The sequence below is a fragment of the Limanda limanda genome, chromosome 5 (assembly GCF_963576545.1).
Source record: "Limanda limanda chromosome 5, fLimLim1.1, whole genome shotgun sequence".
NCBI classification, from domain to species: domain Eukaryota; kingdom Metazoa; phylum Chordata; class Actinopteri; order Pleuronectiformes; family Pleuronectidae; genus Limanda; species Limanda limanda.
The window spans coordinates 30,637,797-30,654,447 of NC_083640.1; the positions used below are offsets into that span (position 1 = coordinate 30,637,797).

Genomic DNA, 16,651 nt, shown 5'->3' on the forward strand with positions numbered 1-16,651 from the left:
ACAACTGTGAGTGATAGTGAGTCACATCAGGGATTATTCAAAGGAGCTTCATGTGAAACTGCTGTGTAAATATTGAATGAGAGGGTGTGTGAAAGGAGAGTATAAAAAAAATTGTTTTCAAGATATAGGATCGCTTTTCAAACATTGTTTTTATTCCCAGGCTTATTTAGATTCAAACAATGTATCCCTCAATAAGCATTATTGTAATATTTCTTATTTTCCACCATCAAGAAAGAGTGAAACAAGGATTTTAGTTTCAGCTAGGGTATGAGCCTGGACAGAATACTCCAGGCTTAACAATCAATCATCAAAACAAAACGATGCAATGTACAAAAACAACACATGCTGAACGCAGACTTGGAAATAATAAATACTGACACATTTTCAGTAGCTGGAAATTAACTGTTAAGGGTCTCTTTGGAACATTTTGATACTTAATATCTATGCTTTCAATATGAGCCTGTGACAAGCCACAAAATCCCCTTAAATTCAGACTTTACTGGGATCAATCATACAATTGTGGAAAAAGGCTAAACTACAGTCAAAATATTGTAAGTATAGCAACCTTTGAAGAGTAACTCAGTTTTTTCACATATCAAAATTAACCTCAAAACTTATTGTACTATTTCACATGGCCCTAACTTCCTCCAGACACATTAACTTAACAAAACTCCAAACAATACAAACTGGACAATCAAAAAAGGGAGAGTGTATCACAGTATGACAGTGGGTGTACGGTGGAGCTGTTTGTGTCAGTCACTGTCATATTCCTCGATGATCAAGCCCTCCTCCTCCAAAAGAACTTGATTTGTGGTAGGTTGAGGCTGACTGGTTGGCAAACCTTCCTCAGCTCCAGCCCGGCCTTCCTCTTTTACCTCCTGCTCCTCCTCCGCATCTGTTAACAGCTGGCCCGGCTCTTTATCTGTCAGAGCCTCCAGTTTTAATCTGGACACAGACAACACAAAGCCAAAAAGAGAAATAAAGGGAAAGTATAAAAAAGAATTAATACGTTACGTCCTGCTATGTTGTTCATGTGTGAAAGGCAAACTGGAGAAAGAGTTAGGACCCAATTCTTTGGAGATCCTCCGCAGGACGACTTGAAACGGCTTTTGACTGCCAATGATCGTCTAACCAAAGAGATAAACAATCCTGTTCACACTGTGGTATCAGTAATGTACTTTCCCTAGCTAGCATAGTTCCCTAAATGTATTAATTGATCATAGTTAATAGACTTGAGTTTCAGACTCAGGTTAGTGGACTTTGTGTTGATATTTCAGTTTAAAATTTATATGTTTGGAATTTCGATACAGCTTTTTGAAACACACCAGGTTACAAAGGACTTACCCTGAGAGTTGACTATAAGGAGCTCACCTCGTTCCTGTTTGCTAGCAGAAATCCCAGCCTACAGATGGGCAATACATTCCTTCTTTGATACAGACTGCCACCTACCTGTTCAGAAACTCCACAGGTCTAAATAACCACTCAGTTTGCTACTAATTAATAAGAGCTTAAGGACCGATCATTATTTCAGAAGATATTAATTATCATTTGGTACAGAGGTAAATATTGTAGTTAATCGTGATATTTTTTTTAGGTGATATTGCACACTCCTATAAAAGGTTCATTAAAGCAAACCTTAAAATAGCAGATCATTTGACTCTGTAGGTGTTAGATGAAGTCAGAATATTTCCCTCAAATAAAATGTGTGTTGTACCTGATGGAGAAGCTCCTCAGTGACATCTGACCCACGTCCTGAATAAAGGCTATCTGAGCTGAGGGAAACATTGTATCACAGAACACATAGATTAGTAAAGTTTCATGAACTGACACACTCTTTCATCACTTCTGTTGTTTGTCATCTGTTACCAGACTAATAACCTCACTGTGACCTTTAACTTGGATTGGCACAAGCCAAAAATGCAATTTCATAATGTCATCATGATATTCTGATTAATATAAGCTACAGGTTGTCTCTATTTTCAGAGATATCTTGGAAAGTGTGTCTTTTGACCAATTTCTGTTGACTTTGACTTGAATCATCTGGAGATACCCTATCAAATAACATTTCCACTCGAGTTTGGTATAAATCTGTCAATGTGTTGCCGAGTCATTTTGTCCTCACACACAGCTATGTTGGCATGCAGCTATGTTGGTGTGCAGCATAAAAATAATATACAGTATCATATTAGCGTCTGTACTTTGGTATCTTTTTGAGGAACACACAGAGTTCTCTTGGGACCTTGGAAGTGAGGAGATTTTTAGAGAGTGAAGATGGCTGTTTGAGGGTTAAAACATGTCTTCAGATTTAGGTTGCAAATTGTCTGTGTGTGTTTGTGTGTGTTACCTTGGTTCCTCATAGGACTAGTGAGTTTGGCCAGGTATGGCAGCAGCTCTGTCTGCAGGCTGACTGGTGTCAGACAGAAGCTCCTGAACAGGGACTGAGCAGCCAGGCTGTTCTCCCGGTGCTGACAGGAACAACATCAGTCTCATTACAGTCTTATCTATAGTCGCTGAATTTAAAGTCTACTTCTTTATGTCGCTCAGATATGAAACATTTGAAGCAGATAATAGTTTTTTGTGATCCTTGGTGATCTTTGTAATGTAAGAAATGTTCTAGCTTCCTACAAGGAACTTTTTCCTTTTTGTTCAAAGATCAACATATTCATATAAAAATAAACATACATGAAAAATGAGCCGAAAGAAATTGAGAACAGTTTTTAGAAAAAGCATATTTTCCCATTTGCTTTTATAGGTCATAAATACGCAGCAATATTAACATAAGACAGTTCAAAACTCAGGGACTAATATGTGTTTTGTTTATAATTTGGGCACCTGGTTTTAGAGCATTTACATTTAAAAAAAAAATTTATTTCTACAGGTAAATGAACAAAAATGTTTCTGATCTAATGCTCTAATTGCAGTGCACTGAGACATCTAGTTAGAACACTACACTAAACCTGCTGGTTAGTTTAAGCAGGGAAGGAAGCATATTGTGCTTTCCGACAATGGTTATGCCTTTGTTTTGTCAAATGATTACAAATCAATCCTGCCCACTTTTATTTAGTTTTTTTTTTTTTTATGTGTCTGGTGAAGTTATTTATGTTGACATCAGAGTAACACTGCCCTGTCTTAAAGCTTACCCATTCATTATTAGATAAAGAAATAATATTAGACAAAAAAATAATATTGATCTCAGTGTTTACAGTGTATGGGCTGATGAGGAACAATAAGTGCCACAAGAGAAATATGTAAATATTCAAGACATTGTATTGTTTTTGTAATGGATGTATGGAGCTCACAATCTAACCAACTATGATTGTAACTAAAATAACTAAATTCACGTGTGAATATATGTGTCTTACCTTCTTGCTGACTAGCAGCCAGCTGGGTTTGTGAAGTGGTCTAAATCCAACAGAAACTTGTTGAGAGTTGGAGTGAAGAAGACCTCTTGTCGCCACTGAAGACCCATAATCCTCCATGGTGCTTCGGCTCTGAAAACAGCACAACAGAGGCACAGATTGTTGTTCAACATCAGTTCACCACTTACCATATAGTTAAAATACAATTTAATTTATTAAAGCTGTCACTCTCTACTCAACCAATTACTACTTACATTTCTCCTGCAGGCAGGTCCTTCTACAGAGAATTAACTACTAGTGTCAGAACTTTCGATAGTGGCTCTTGTGTTATAAACCACTGCTACCTTGGTATCTAATGGTATGCTTTATTAATGCAAAGGCAACACCTAAAGTATAGTTTGCAAACAACAGGAACCCTAAAGTCAAAGCATTCTGATTCGTTCGTCATGTCTCGGGAAAGACTGACCGTCCAATCAGAAGTGAGGAGGTCAGCATCAGATAGATACTCGCTGGCTCGGGCCACATCCTCCACCTGAGAAAAGAAGTCCAGGTAGTTCTGGTGGAGGTACAAGTTGAAGAACTCTCCAGACATGTGTGAACGTTCAACAACAAACTAAAAACAAATAAAAACAAGTTGTGAGTGTTCCAAAGATTAAAAGGAGTTGATTCAAAATGTTTGTTACCTTATAGAGAGAGACAAAGCTTTTTACCTCAGGCTCTACTAATAATGTTTTTCTGTCGTGATGTGCCAGGTGAGATGATAGGGCAGGTGCAGGGACACCTTCAGCTGCTTCATGATTCCCCCCTGTTGATGACAAAAAATAAAGCAAACAATTTGCCTGTGTCAGTTACAAATACTGAACTAGTGATTGATCAGCAAAAGCCACAGTGCAGCAGCTATTCTCATCAGTGATCAGATTTATTTTTAAATTAAAGTTGACGAGTGCAATGCCTCTTCTAAACCTGCCCATTTGGAAACATTTTTTGCTTGGCCTTATGTAATGCATCGCCTACTTCAGAGTGAAGTTAGAAATCTTTGTGTTCACCCTAGCTGATGTAATTGCATTGAAGATTTTTTTCATCAATGATATTTTGAAATGAAACAGAATTTCCTTTATATGTTAATGTGTGTGGTTCATATATAAATTTGAATTATTTACATAACATGTTTTCATCGATACAAGTCAGCAATTTCAGAGGTCTGACTGTGGTGTTAAGCAATCGACACAATCTTCTCCAAATAAAAGGTACTTGTGCTTTTACTTGAGGGACAAATTGCTACCACCACAGCACACACTAGCAACACACCAGCGACCCCCATGAATATCATTATCAGTCTGACATAGTGGAGACAATTTCTAATTATGTAAATGATCTAGCGGGACAGATATTCGCCAAAGGTTGCCAGTTCCTTACCACAGCTGAAGTATAACTACAAAGCATTGTTCGCCTGTTTATTTAAATTTTAATTAATATTGTATATGAATATATATCTCTTGTCCAAATCCCACCAAACTTAACAATGCACTACCCTGGGCCACCAACAACATGCATGCCAAGTGCGACGTTCATTAGATGAATGTTTTGCGAAATACAGACAAACAGACAGAAAGGTGTTTGTGGAATTGGCAGGCAGATGAGGATGTCTGAAATCAAACCCTAAGAAATAAGCCTTAATATCAACAAATCCCCTGACAGGTAAAAAAAAAACTCACAATAGTGCAATATGTGGGAACTATTTTCAGGAAATCTTGAAAAGACTATGATAACTGGGAGATTAACTTACGTTTGCAGTGGAGGATCTTTCCCAGGGCTCTGAACAGGAACAGAGAAGCATCTTTTACTCCAATAGCCTGTTCCTGTTCCTCTTCCTGCTCTTTTGTATGTTTGGATTTGTTCTTCCTCTGGTTTGTTCTGGAAACAACTTTGCCCACTGAAATCACAGGTCTGTCCTTTTTCATTCTCCAAAGTTCCTTTTCCAAGGATGTGTCTGGAGAGTAAGAGTGAGACAAAGCCATATGGTCAGGAAAATCCAATGGGTTGCGTATTTAATTTCACGGAATGCATATGTATGCTGTGGTGAGTTGAGATGTGTGGATTTACTGACCTGGGAGGGAAAAAAACTGTAGGCTGTTGATTGCACTGCGAATATCTCCTGAGCTTCCCATACACAGCATCTCCAACACACCTTTTTCTGGTACACTCATTCTTCCACAGCTCTGTGTGGAGTAATGGGAAAACATACTGTAGATAAAAAAAAAAGTCAAAATGTGGAAACAACTGTGAAGCCTTCCCTCACCTTTCCTGCTTCCAGGGTTGAAATGCGGGTCAGGACTTTAATCATCATGGTTGGAGCAACTGGATTAAAACTAGAAACAGAGAACACACAAAATAATCTTCAGATAAATTCAGCAGGCTAATTTAATATGATGAAATACACTTCATACAGACCTGATTCTCTCTTGTTTGGTAGATGAGCTCAATTTAATTTGTTAAGCATGAGCGTTAATAGATCCCCTTTGTGCTCAGCTATACACTACCATTAGCCCTAGAGAACGGCAAGTTTGTCTCTTCACAGGAAGACTCTTTGTTTAGTGGGTAAAGGTGTGGTGAAGAGAGAGGTGAAGTTGAGAATTAACTTCCTCTTTGTCAACTAGGACATAGAGAATATACTTCTCAGGGAAATGTCTTTCATTTATCTTCTGGTTCAAACATTTTGAATGTGCTTCAGGTAGCAAACTTTTTTGTAGCAGATTTTATTTCCCAAGTTCATGAGACACAGCAGAATATTTTCTTCGAGACCAAGATCTAAAATAACCTGTGGATTCAGAATCTTATGAAATCTTAAGGGTTGGGCAATCTGTGCCCATGACATAAAAATGAAAATACATAAAAATTAACAATTATACTATATAATATACCACTATTATCCGCTGTGGACTGACCACATAGACTATAACAGATCTGCATTTCAATACTTAGGGTCAGGCTTATTTGTTCTCTAGCCACAAATGTGACACATGGGTGCAGTCATATATGTATTTCATCAAGCAGTTACAGCCTGTTTAAGTCACAATTTGGGCAAGTTTCAAGGTGCAGCTCTCTCGTCATTGCATATGCATTTGAAGGATGGCACTAATAACACATGGACAAATGTCTTCAGCTGGATTTACTGATTGTCCTATTTGCAGCAGAAAATCTCTAGATGGGACTCATATCAGCCCCATGTAAACGTGTGGGGAGTGTATGCGGTTTTAATGTGTGTGCGTGCAAACATGACTGCAGCACAGAGGAGGATATCAGAGGACATCTAGGATTAATACATGGTGTAAAACCAAACCAGCAGTATGTAGTATGTAGGCATGTTGTGCTATTTTCTGATGTTTTTTTACAACTGAAGAAGGGGTCCGATTTACTTCAATGAATTGAATTTGGCTGCAACACTTTCACCCACCCCTCCATCAGCATAGCGTTGAGAGATAATGAGTGAATTTTCATTTTTCGGTGAACTATCCTTTTAAGGCCTATGACCTGTGACCTAATCTGGAAACCCAAACAGCCCCAAGAGTGCCTGAGTTCTGGCCAGGAAGGAAGATAAGCATGTTTCCCTCATCAGTTCAAAGCAGGCACTGAACTGTCTCTAACTGTTCTCTGGGATCTTATATGGGTTTCCCTGTCACAAACTGCATTTAGAACCTGATGGTGCTGATGCCCAGTTCCTCCTGGATCTCTCTGGGAAAAAGAAAGCGTGAGCTGCGGTCTCCACTCAGACTGTCTGACACTATGAACACCAGGGGACTTCGACTGGTCTTCACAAAGTGCCTGAAAAACACAATATCACACAAAGTATACAATATTAGACACATTGTATACAGTAAACAGCTCTTAGCACTGAAAATATCAATGAACACTCTGTCCTGTAGAAAGGCTTTCATCAAGCCCACCAGTTTCTGATGTTGAGGAGGAAACATGAGATGAAATAGCATCAAGAAAGGCCTCAAGACCTTCCATACTTACCCAGTTAAAGCAGTAGAGCTGGTTCTGGTCACAATTATTCTATCATTACTTTTTAAGTCTGGGTAAATTATTGTGTATCACTACAGTTACTAATCCTGGTTTTCTATGAGAAGGTAAGGAAATGCAAGGTGAAACCTGACCTGCTCTCTCACCTTAGGTTATCGTGCAGGCTGCCAGGCTGCCTGTAGAACTGGTTTGGTAAATCCTGAGGGAAGGATGAATAAGTGTTAACTCAGGTGTATAGATTAAACATATCGTCAAAACAAACAAGCATTCAACCTGTCTATCTTTTTTTTAAACAATCTAGCATGGTAATGAGTTTAGTCTCTTCCTGTTTCTTTCTGTGTCAATTCTTGGCATCTATCATTGACCAACTTAAAGAGTGACAGTTTTTTCTGACATAATCAACCATTCATTATATTGTAGACATCACCCTGGGGAAAGTGGTTTTCCAAAATATTACAGTAGCTTCATCTCTCCACCAGGAGCATATACATCTGGACCTGATTATTGTCATTTTGAACAGTTACTTGAAAGATTAGAAGCCTTCTAGATCAAGTTTCCGACAGCAGTTAACCAATTACTACTTACATTTCTCCTGCAGGCAGGTTCTTCTGCAGAGAATGCTTAGAATTCTTAAATTCTAAATCTTGCACAACCGGAACCAAAATAGTGCTTGGTAATTAACCCAAAATGTACTAAAAGCGACATTATGAGTTGAATATTTATTAGTCATTTCTAACCAGCTTTAATCAAATTGTAATGTTAAGCAAAATAAATCTGAAGACAGAGTGGAATCGTTTCCATAAACTTTATCATGCCTGAAAATATAACTCCTTCATTTCTCCTCCAAAGACTTTTTGCAAGGGGCAATTTGTTCATTATCTCGACATAAATATGTAAAATGGAGTTGAACTAAGCACATTTCAGATGTAGCAGTATACAAGAGTTTCTTATTGGCAATGTGGCAATGTTATGCAACATTTAAATATTATCCAAACTAATATTTACTCTCACTCCTTGGCTCAGCGGGCTCTGCAACTACCGTCCTCACGGTAAACAGACTTGAAGCAGGAGAGGGCCACATCACAGTAAATAGCTAAACTCAGTAAATACCTATATCTTACTAGCTGTTTTGCTGAGCTACCAAAATTAATAGAATTGACATACTGGGGTGAACACAGGAACATTGGCTTAATTTGAAGACGCAGTACATACCTCTACCATTATGAGCTTTCTTTCTGTAGCTCCATCATCATCCGTCATTCGCAGACAGCAGTACTTGTTGGCTCTGAGGAGGAACTCCTGAAACTGGGCTAACTGGGTGCTGCAGGAGAATCCATTCATCCTCCATTCTGACAAAAATGGAGAGTCAGAGTCACATCAGAAAAGCAGGGGGGAGAGGCCTGTATGCTGACACTTGAGGGTGATCTAGGAACCTGAGAATATTTATCACATGAGAACACTTTGTCTGCACTCACCCACCTAGAATCACTGGCCTGCAGTTGTATGCCTCGCCCACTCAGTGAAGCTTCTGTGTACATTATTTTTTTCCCATATGATATGCCATAGGTGACTAAACTGAATTTAATAATAGCTATTATTTTTGTGTAAAATGTGAAGTATCACTTTATTGACATATGATTATGGTAAATAATTGCCAGCTATAAATAGGATGTCTTAAGTTAAACATTCTGTCATCATAGTAAACTCATTTCCTAAGGAGTTATTGCTTTAATCCAAGTGAATATTCTTTAGATGTCCCATATTTCACATTCATGCATGCATCAAGAACATGAGGTTACTGTGATCTTGACAATTGACCTTAGACCACCCACATCAAATAATTGTATCATTGAGTCCAAGTGAACGTGTATGCCAAATCTGAAGAAATTCCCTCAAGGTGTCCCTGAGATACCGTGTTCAAAAGCATAAACCCTCCGGCCACTGGCTGTGGCCTGAGGGGAGGCATAGCAACTTAAAAAGCATTCATCCTAATTAACAAACACTGGGTGAACATATTAGACACCTTTAAATAACAAAGCAGTTAAGGTAATAAAGCAAATCAATACATCAATGCCAACTGCTCTGACTCAGTCCCAACAAAAGCAACAAACAACTTTCTGGTAAGTTTCACATCAAGAAGGTCCTTTTCATTCACAGTCACTTCCAAAACTATTGGAACAGCAAGGCCAGTTTTCTTTTGTTGAAAATTGAGGAAATTTGTGTTTAAGATGAAAAGATGAATGTGAAACAAGACGTCAGAGGAGTCGCTGGGATGACGGGGACTTTCTCATTTGATGCACACTTCTGTGAGTGTTAATTCACATGACTTCATCAACAACCAGGAACCACCAGGTGTCATCAAAACATCTGCTTTAAAGTTGTCCTGAGTTGTTAAACAACTTGAGACATAGCATGTAAGTTTGGTAATGTCACAGGCTTGATGTAATTATTGAGTTAATCAACCGATTGTGACAGATTATTTTCTTTAAGTCGCTTTAAGATCTGCCTGATATAAATACACAGAAATTAAAACTAAAATTCAAAACTTTAGTATCATATTCATCTTTTGTTCTTGAATTGTCTCAAAGTATAAAAGAAACAACCTGGCATTTCAGGCCCAATAGTTTGGGATGGTGTATTGACAGGTATGAGACAGGTAACAGAGAGGGATTCTCCTGACCATCCTGACTGCTGCTGTATGGCTCCAGGTTGGTGGGGTTGATCCATTCCTGAATCCTGAAGCCCAGCTCCTGAGACAAAACCTGGACTGTTGTAGTCTTTCCACAGCCTGATGGTCCCGTAAGCAGTAAGATACCACCCTGTAAATAACAACAGGCAGGATAAACTTGAACATGCCTCCTCACTAAAGACCTCCACAAATAAAAATTGTATATAATTATAATGACAAATTAATATAATTATAGCTCAGTCTGCAAGATTAATTCTTGATGTGTCCTGGTCTCCAAACAATAATCATTAAATGACTGACTTATATGTCAGAACTGGGGCAAAAATTGCTCAAAGGCAAAGGTTAGGGGACAGGTCTGGGGGTCAAGTTCAATCTAATCACAGAAAATTAAAATTAAAAATGTAACTTCAAATTACCTTTGACGAGTTTGTGTGGCCTCTAATCCAGTTCTCGACTTCCTCAATCTTCTTCTTGTGGACAGCTAGCTCAGCCTTCACAAAAGACATATCAGTGTTTCCTTTACAACTGTTAGTTGCAGCAGGGCAGCCCCCTTACCCATAAATAATTAAATAAAATCGATAGTGACTTGGTTATTTTGATGCTCTCCAGATTGATGCACTACCCCCCTGTCCACCCAGCTGCATTGAGGTGCATCACTGATCTTTATAACAAGCTGATCTTTATAACAACAAAATGAATTGATATTTATGTTCCTGTATAAGCTGGGTTGAATTCAATTATTAGTTGTCGGATCATGATCCAGATCGTTCTGGTCATTTTAACCCTGATGTCCTGGCTGTGCGTGTCAAATCTGCTTACATCCATCCTGCAGCTTCAGGGCCGATAATAATAACATGTGGCAAACTACTCTACAGAGAAGCAAAATGTATTGGATATATGATGACGGAAACTGATACCATTGTCATTCCATATATATACTGAGGTTCCTTTCCTTAAATAAGGATTTAATTTATTAATTTGAACAAGCATTTTATTTATAAATCATACTTTAAGTCATGGTGTGTATTTATGCAAATGTATAGATCGAGGCTTGCAAATAAACCATACATGTAAATCCTGTTAAGAACTGGTGAGAAAGAAAAAGACTTTCATACGGACTATGCAATTGAGGTGTAGGCATGTGTTAGTGTCCACAGCAACAAGTTAAGTTATGAATTATTTCTCATTGTGTATTTTAAACCCCGGAGACCACCATCCAACACCACCTGCTGATCCATGGTGTGGCCATTTGGATTCAGAACAGTTGGCTAATTCTCAACATATTCACATATACCAGAACAAACAAACAAACTGTGATGATGCTGACCTGTGAACAAGGCATGTATCTGTTCACCCAGGGTTCATCTTGGTCCCTTTGGCCTGGCTCTTTCCGCAGGTAAGGTGTTGCAGGGTCCCCCCTGCTGTCCTCTCCTTTCCTCTTCCTCCCCCTCTTGGGTTCAGCCTTAGAGCATGAAACCTTACTCCTTCCAGGCAGAGAAAAGCTTTCTGCTGGCAGATCATTGAAAGATGGATCCACCCAGTGGTTCAACTATTATAAATAACAAGCAAAACAAAAATTATAAAAGATTAAAGGGACAACTGAGGGAAGATATCTACAGTGAGTGGAGCCTGGAAAATTAAAGGCACAATAGATACCATTACATGGCAGTACCAGATGTTAAATGTAACCTACGGAAGGAAGCAAAGCTCCCTATGTGCTCAATGAAGAACTGGTACTTTACTAATGGCAACTGACATAGGAAGGAATTATGTTATTCTTGAAATCAACTATTTGGAGGAAAAGCTATTTGCAAACTGTAGAATTGACAAGAAAGATCTTCTATCCCTCACCATTGTGTGTCATAATCTTGTGTGTATTGTATAATACATACACTCAGTTGGCACTTTATTAGATACTAATCTGCAAAAAGTAATTCATTCAAATGCAAGTCCTTTCAAAAATCCTCCAAATGTGCAGTTTCTGATTAGGTTTCTGACGTCAGTGGGTGGACAAAATTATAGAAAACCCTGCCTGTTAAACTATATTAATCAAAATCTATGTCAGATAGCTTACAGAAGAAACCGTACAATTAGAAAACAAAGCACATAGTGTCAGAATCATGGGAAAGAACTTACTCTGCTAGAAGCTGTTTTATCTCCAAGAGAAAGCTTGTTCATCCTTCCCACTGAGCAGCAGTTCAGGGAAGCCCTGGTGTGAAGGGCTGCTGCTGCTGAAGCTGTTGGTTGTGAAGAGACAGGACACACTGCTCAGTGGACAGAAGGACCACAGGCTGCTGTGTGTGTCAAGTGTCCTCGCTCTCCTGCGCACACACACACACACACACACACACACACACACACACACACACACACACACACACACACACACACACACACACACACACACACACACACACACACACACACATTCTAACTATGTGTTTGGGCGATAATAAACGCTTGTTGGACTAGCTGGTCTTTGGGATGGTTTCACTCGTCCACGTGAAGATGACTTACCTTACTTGACCACTTGCTGTGTCAGAAGAGGACTTCGGGGTTTTCGTCACTTAAAATCCTTGTTCGGGTGTTCTATCGTTTGTATAGAGAGACTGCCGTTAGTAAGCTTGAGTGCAGCTGTGAAGCTGAGTTTACCTTTTCAAAGCTTGAACTCAAAGTGTCGTAAAGCTGGTAGTGACTGCCGTAAACGTGACGTAAAGTTGGCTCTATACGTCACATTGCTGCTGTGTTTGTGTGTCGATGTGCTACAGCTCTCTAGCTAACCAAGTCAACCTCGTCGTCTGGATCCCCTGAATCAGGTTTGTCTCATATTTCGATTGAAACGAATCAGAGTCCGTGTGAGCTGGAGGAAAGAGATGACAGGCCGGATGTGTCTTTCAGGTAGATCGTCGTCCAGACACGTGTCGGCTGCTGGTCAGGCATGAAGATGAGGAAGCGCCCGAACGTTCTGCTAACAGGTGACGGACTCCTCAACGGCTCGGTCTTAAAAATATATATCAGTGCTGCACTTGTTAGGTCTGCAGGCCGATCGCTGTAGCCGGAATCAAATCATCGTTAAGTGAGTTTTCATCTTATAACCAAAACTAATGAAGCTTCTACACTGGGAGCAGTTTTTTATTACAGTAAACTATCATCTTTCGTTCGGTGCTTAAATGACGATCTTATAAATATTGAGTGATTAAAAGTTGCAATCAATCAAACGGCATCTTATCAGCGACATCAGTATATTTAAGCCAAATCTGGTATCATAAACTGCAAGTCCCATGGTTTCCTCTGGGACTGCAGCTGAAGTCCAACTCCACCTCATCACTAACAGTAAATAATTATTAAATAGCACACAATTGCATCTTCATTGCGAGTCGTTGGCACTGCTTAACAGCCTGATCAGATCTCACCAGATGATGTATTATTCATTATAACTAAATGTTGATCCTCTGCCGTATAGGAACCCCTGGTGTTGGAAAGACCACTTTAGGAAAGGAACTAGCTCAGCGAACAGAGCTGACTTATGTCAACATCGGAGACCTTGCTCAAGAAGGTAAAATCGTCAACTAATTTACTCAATTTCTTTTTAACTAACTTATTGTAACACACACTGATACTAACGTCTAACACCGGTTGAAGCTGTGGAAGGTCAGTCTGAATTGTGGACTTGTAATATTTGAGTGAATAGGACTCTATTCACTTGTTTTGTTTATTACATTGAATACTAGTCAGGAATGTGGGTGAAACACTGGCAATGAAATGGTCTGTTGTGATGTATTGGAAAGTGAGTGAGAGTGAACTGGCTGTTTTCATGTATTTTGATTAATGTTTTGAAAACCAGTGTGAAATAAGATCATGATTAGAATTTGTGTTTGAGTTTCTTGGGTAAACAGTGTTGTATCCAAATCCAATATAATGAAAGTAAATGGAAACCGATTCTTCAAGCGTAAAAAAAAAGTAGATAATGAGTGAATTTTCATTTTTGGGTGAACTATCCCTTTAAGGAGCCCAGTAAGAATAGCTTCTACAAGGCTGTAAGTAATGTGGATCCTAAACTAATCTAAACCACAAATTTAAAGCTTTTTGATGAATGATTTGTATTTAGACTTTAATGACTGTAGGCAAGTTGCCAATAAATGGCAGAGTTGTGGCTGCTCTGATGATCTGATTTTCTTTCCCTAGGACAACTTTATGATGGTTATGACGAAGAGTATAAGTGCCCAATTTTAGATGAGGACCGGGTATGTGAGATAATGCTTTCAAACTTTAATCATGGTTCTGATATGTTGGTGTATACTGGACAGATGTTATGTTAGTGGACAGTTCTGAGTATGTACCCAGTGCTTCTGTAAAACGCAACCATTAGTGTTGTCACACCAACATAAAATAAATTAACACTCAAGACTGAATTAGGGTGGGCTGGATGTAAATATTGTGATGTTTTATCCTGTAGGTGGTGGATGAACTGGATGAAAAGATGGTAGAAGGTGGTGTGATTATTGACTATCATGGCTGTGACCTGTTTCCTGAACGCTGGTTTCATATTGTCTTTGTCCTGCGAACAGACAACACTCAGCTGTACACACGGTTGGAGAGCAGGTACCTTACATTAATTTTCTCTTTTGTGTGCTGAACTTTATGTTTTTTCTCATCAAAAATAGTAATACCACTGCTGATCAATGTGTATGCTTGTTTTTTTGTGTATGCTCCCACTAAAAAAATGAATGTCACTTGTGTCTCCCTGGCAGAACACATAGCACTGTCAGTAGCCACTTGTTCCATGTAAAAATGACTGTTCACTGGGTTTTCACTGACTTTGTCTACTAGAGATTAAACGGTGCGAAAAATTATAGCCTTTGGCACATTACTCAGTGCCGGTCAATTAGATTCTCTGCTCCTCTACTCTTTTGTAATCTAAGACACGTAGAACTGATCTTTTATAATAACCTGCTGAATTCATATTTACGTGTTCCTGAATAAACTGGGCGTTGCTTCTTCTGCATCAATGAAGTTAAAACACTACGTTGTATCCTAATCTGCACAGGAGTGGGTGTGTGTCTGCTCTTCTCTGTTGCTCTTCACAAAAACTGATGACCACATTTATTAAGTTATGAATCTATGATGTCAGATAATGAATCTGGAGAGTTTTTTACATGAGTTTTACACCATGTTAATCAACTGCAGTTTTAATGATAATTTAAATTTCACATGGTAATACTAACTGTCTGGAATGTCCCTGTGGTCAATCGTGAAACCAGTAAGTGTTTCATCTCTTTTGTAAACTGTGATATACCACTGAAGACTTGAACTATGTTACTGAAGTAGCATTAGCCCCATTTTATCTTGGCATCACCTTTATTTTAGCATTTTTCTATAAACTTGAGAAGTGGTCTTCATCCCGAGGGTCATTCTTTACAGCCACACTTCACTGCATGATCCGTGGCTGCTCCAATCCTTGCCTGTCCCAAAAATATTTACTAACTTGTTAGATAAGGCTACTTTTATATTTTTTTCACTATACTAGAAATGCCCTCCCCTAATGAGCAAAGTTGCTCCCGTTTATGACCTTCCTGTCTGAGGTGTCCTCTTTGTTACTGACAGGGGTTACACAGGGAAGAAGCTGCAGGACAACGTGCAGTGTGAGATCTTCCAGACCATCTATGAGGAAGCCATTGAAGCGTACAGTGAAGATATTGTCCACCAACTAACCAGCAACACTCCTGAAGACCTTGATCGCAACCTGGAGCAGATAGTGCAGTGGACTGAGCAGTGGATGAAGGACCATAACTAGGAGCTGAACCCTAACTGCTCACTTCCCGGGGCAGGACTATCAACAAATGTTGTTTGGACGATTAAGCATGAATTGTTATTTTCATAAGTTTGACATCATGGAGACTATTGATATGTTAAAAAGTACAACATGTAAGAAGACAGATGTTTGTAATAAAATGCACACAAAAAGGCAGAGAGAAAACAGAGGCTGACTCTAAAAAGGAAATAAAAAAAACTATATTTTGGATTTGCTGGATTTACTTAAAGGGAATCTTTTCCAATACTCAAGATGGTTGAAATTCCAAGATTTTGGGCAAGAAGCAGAAGTGTCACAGAAAGTATATGTGCTAGTTGTGGAGAAGTATAACCGAAATGCTGAAACTGTATGTGTAAAACAAAAAAAAATATTATAAATGTGGATTTGATATTGTATCTTTATTATGCGATTATGGTAGTACAGCAAGTGGTTCAATACCAGAAACTGTACTTAGAAGATTAGATTTTATCTGGCCAGGGCACTAGGTGTTTGTTTAGGTCCAGTAAGAACCTCTCCTGTATGCAACATTCAAGTTTGGATTTATCCTAAAGAGACGCCAAACCAGAAAGGGTGAAACAGGAGAGAGCTACCTTTGCAGCACACATCGACACTGTAAACACTGGCAGGCATCAGAAACTGTAGAATATGTTATTGTTATGCAATGAATAGATGAACATCATAGATTGAGAACACGCAGAACGGGAAGAGAGCGAAGATTAGAGGTAGTAAATGTTGGGGGGGTCAAAACACCTCAACATCTCGCGAGAA

The 16,651-nt window shown here is 38.9% G+C and overlaps 2 protein-coding genes across 5 annotated transcripts; one reads left to right on the top strand and one right to left on the bottom strand.

Moving 5' to 3' along the window:
• Nucleotides 1-28: 28 nt before the first annotated feature.
• rad17 (RAD17 checkpoint clamp loader component) lies at nucleotides 29-12,730 on the bottom strand. 3 transcript variants are annotated; one of them, XM_061072170.1, is made up of 17 exons: nucleotides 12,589-12,730; nucleotides 12,208-12,308; nucleotides 11,399-11,620; nucleotides 10,488-10,562; nucleotides 10,063-10,201; nucleotides 8,595-8,731; nucleotides 7,529-7,581; nucleotides 7,056-7,181; nucleotides 5,659-5,728; nucleotides 5,467-5,578; nucleotides 5,146-5,349; nucleotides 4,070-4,164; nucleotides 3,826-3,972; nucleotides 3,363-3,491; nucleotides 2,345-2,465; nucleotides 1,715-1,772; nucleotides 29-945 (listed from the first exon to the last, which is right to left on the bottom strand). In XM_061072170.1, the coding sequence occupies exons 2-17, from the start codon at nucleotides 12,247-12,249 to the stop codon at nucleotides 753-755; spliced, it is 1,923 nt and encodes a 640-aa protein (XP_060928153.1). In that variant the 5' UTR covers nucleotides 12,250-12,308; nucleotides 12,589-12,730; the 3' UTR covers nucleotides 29-752. The 3 variants fall into 3 exon arrangements, with proteins under 3 accessions (XP_060928153.1, XP_060928154.1, XP_060928152.1); XM_061072171.1 differs by having other exon boundaries at nucleotides 3,826-3,891; nucleotides 12,208-12,392; XM_061072169.1 differs by having other exon boundaries at nucleotides 12,208-12,392.
• A 75-nt stretch (nucleotides 12,731-12,805) lies between these two features.
• On the top strand, nucleotides 12,806-16,273 carry ak6 (adenylate kinase 6). 2 transcript variants are annotated; one of them, XM_061071420.1, is made up of 6 exons: nucleotides 12,806-12,887; nucleotides 12,970-13,046; nucleotides 13,535-13,627; nucleotides 14,257-14,315; nucleotides 14,528-14,673; nucleotides 15,676-16,273. In XM_061071420.1, exons 2-6 carry the CDS (start codon nucleotides 13,010-13,012, stop codon nucleotides 15,863-15,865), a joined length of 525 nt encoding a protein of 174 aa, XP_060927403.1. In that variant the 5' UTR covers nucleotides 12,806-12,887; nucleotides 12,970-13,009; the 3' UTR covers nucleotides 15,866-16,273. The 2 variants fall into 2 exon arrangements, with proteins under 2 accessions (XP_060927403.1, XP_060927404.1); XM_061071421.1 differs by having other exon boundaries at nucleotides 12,974-13,046.
• The last annotated feature ends 378 nt before the right edge of the window (nucleotides 16,274-16,651 follow it).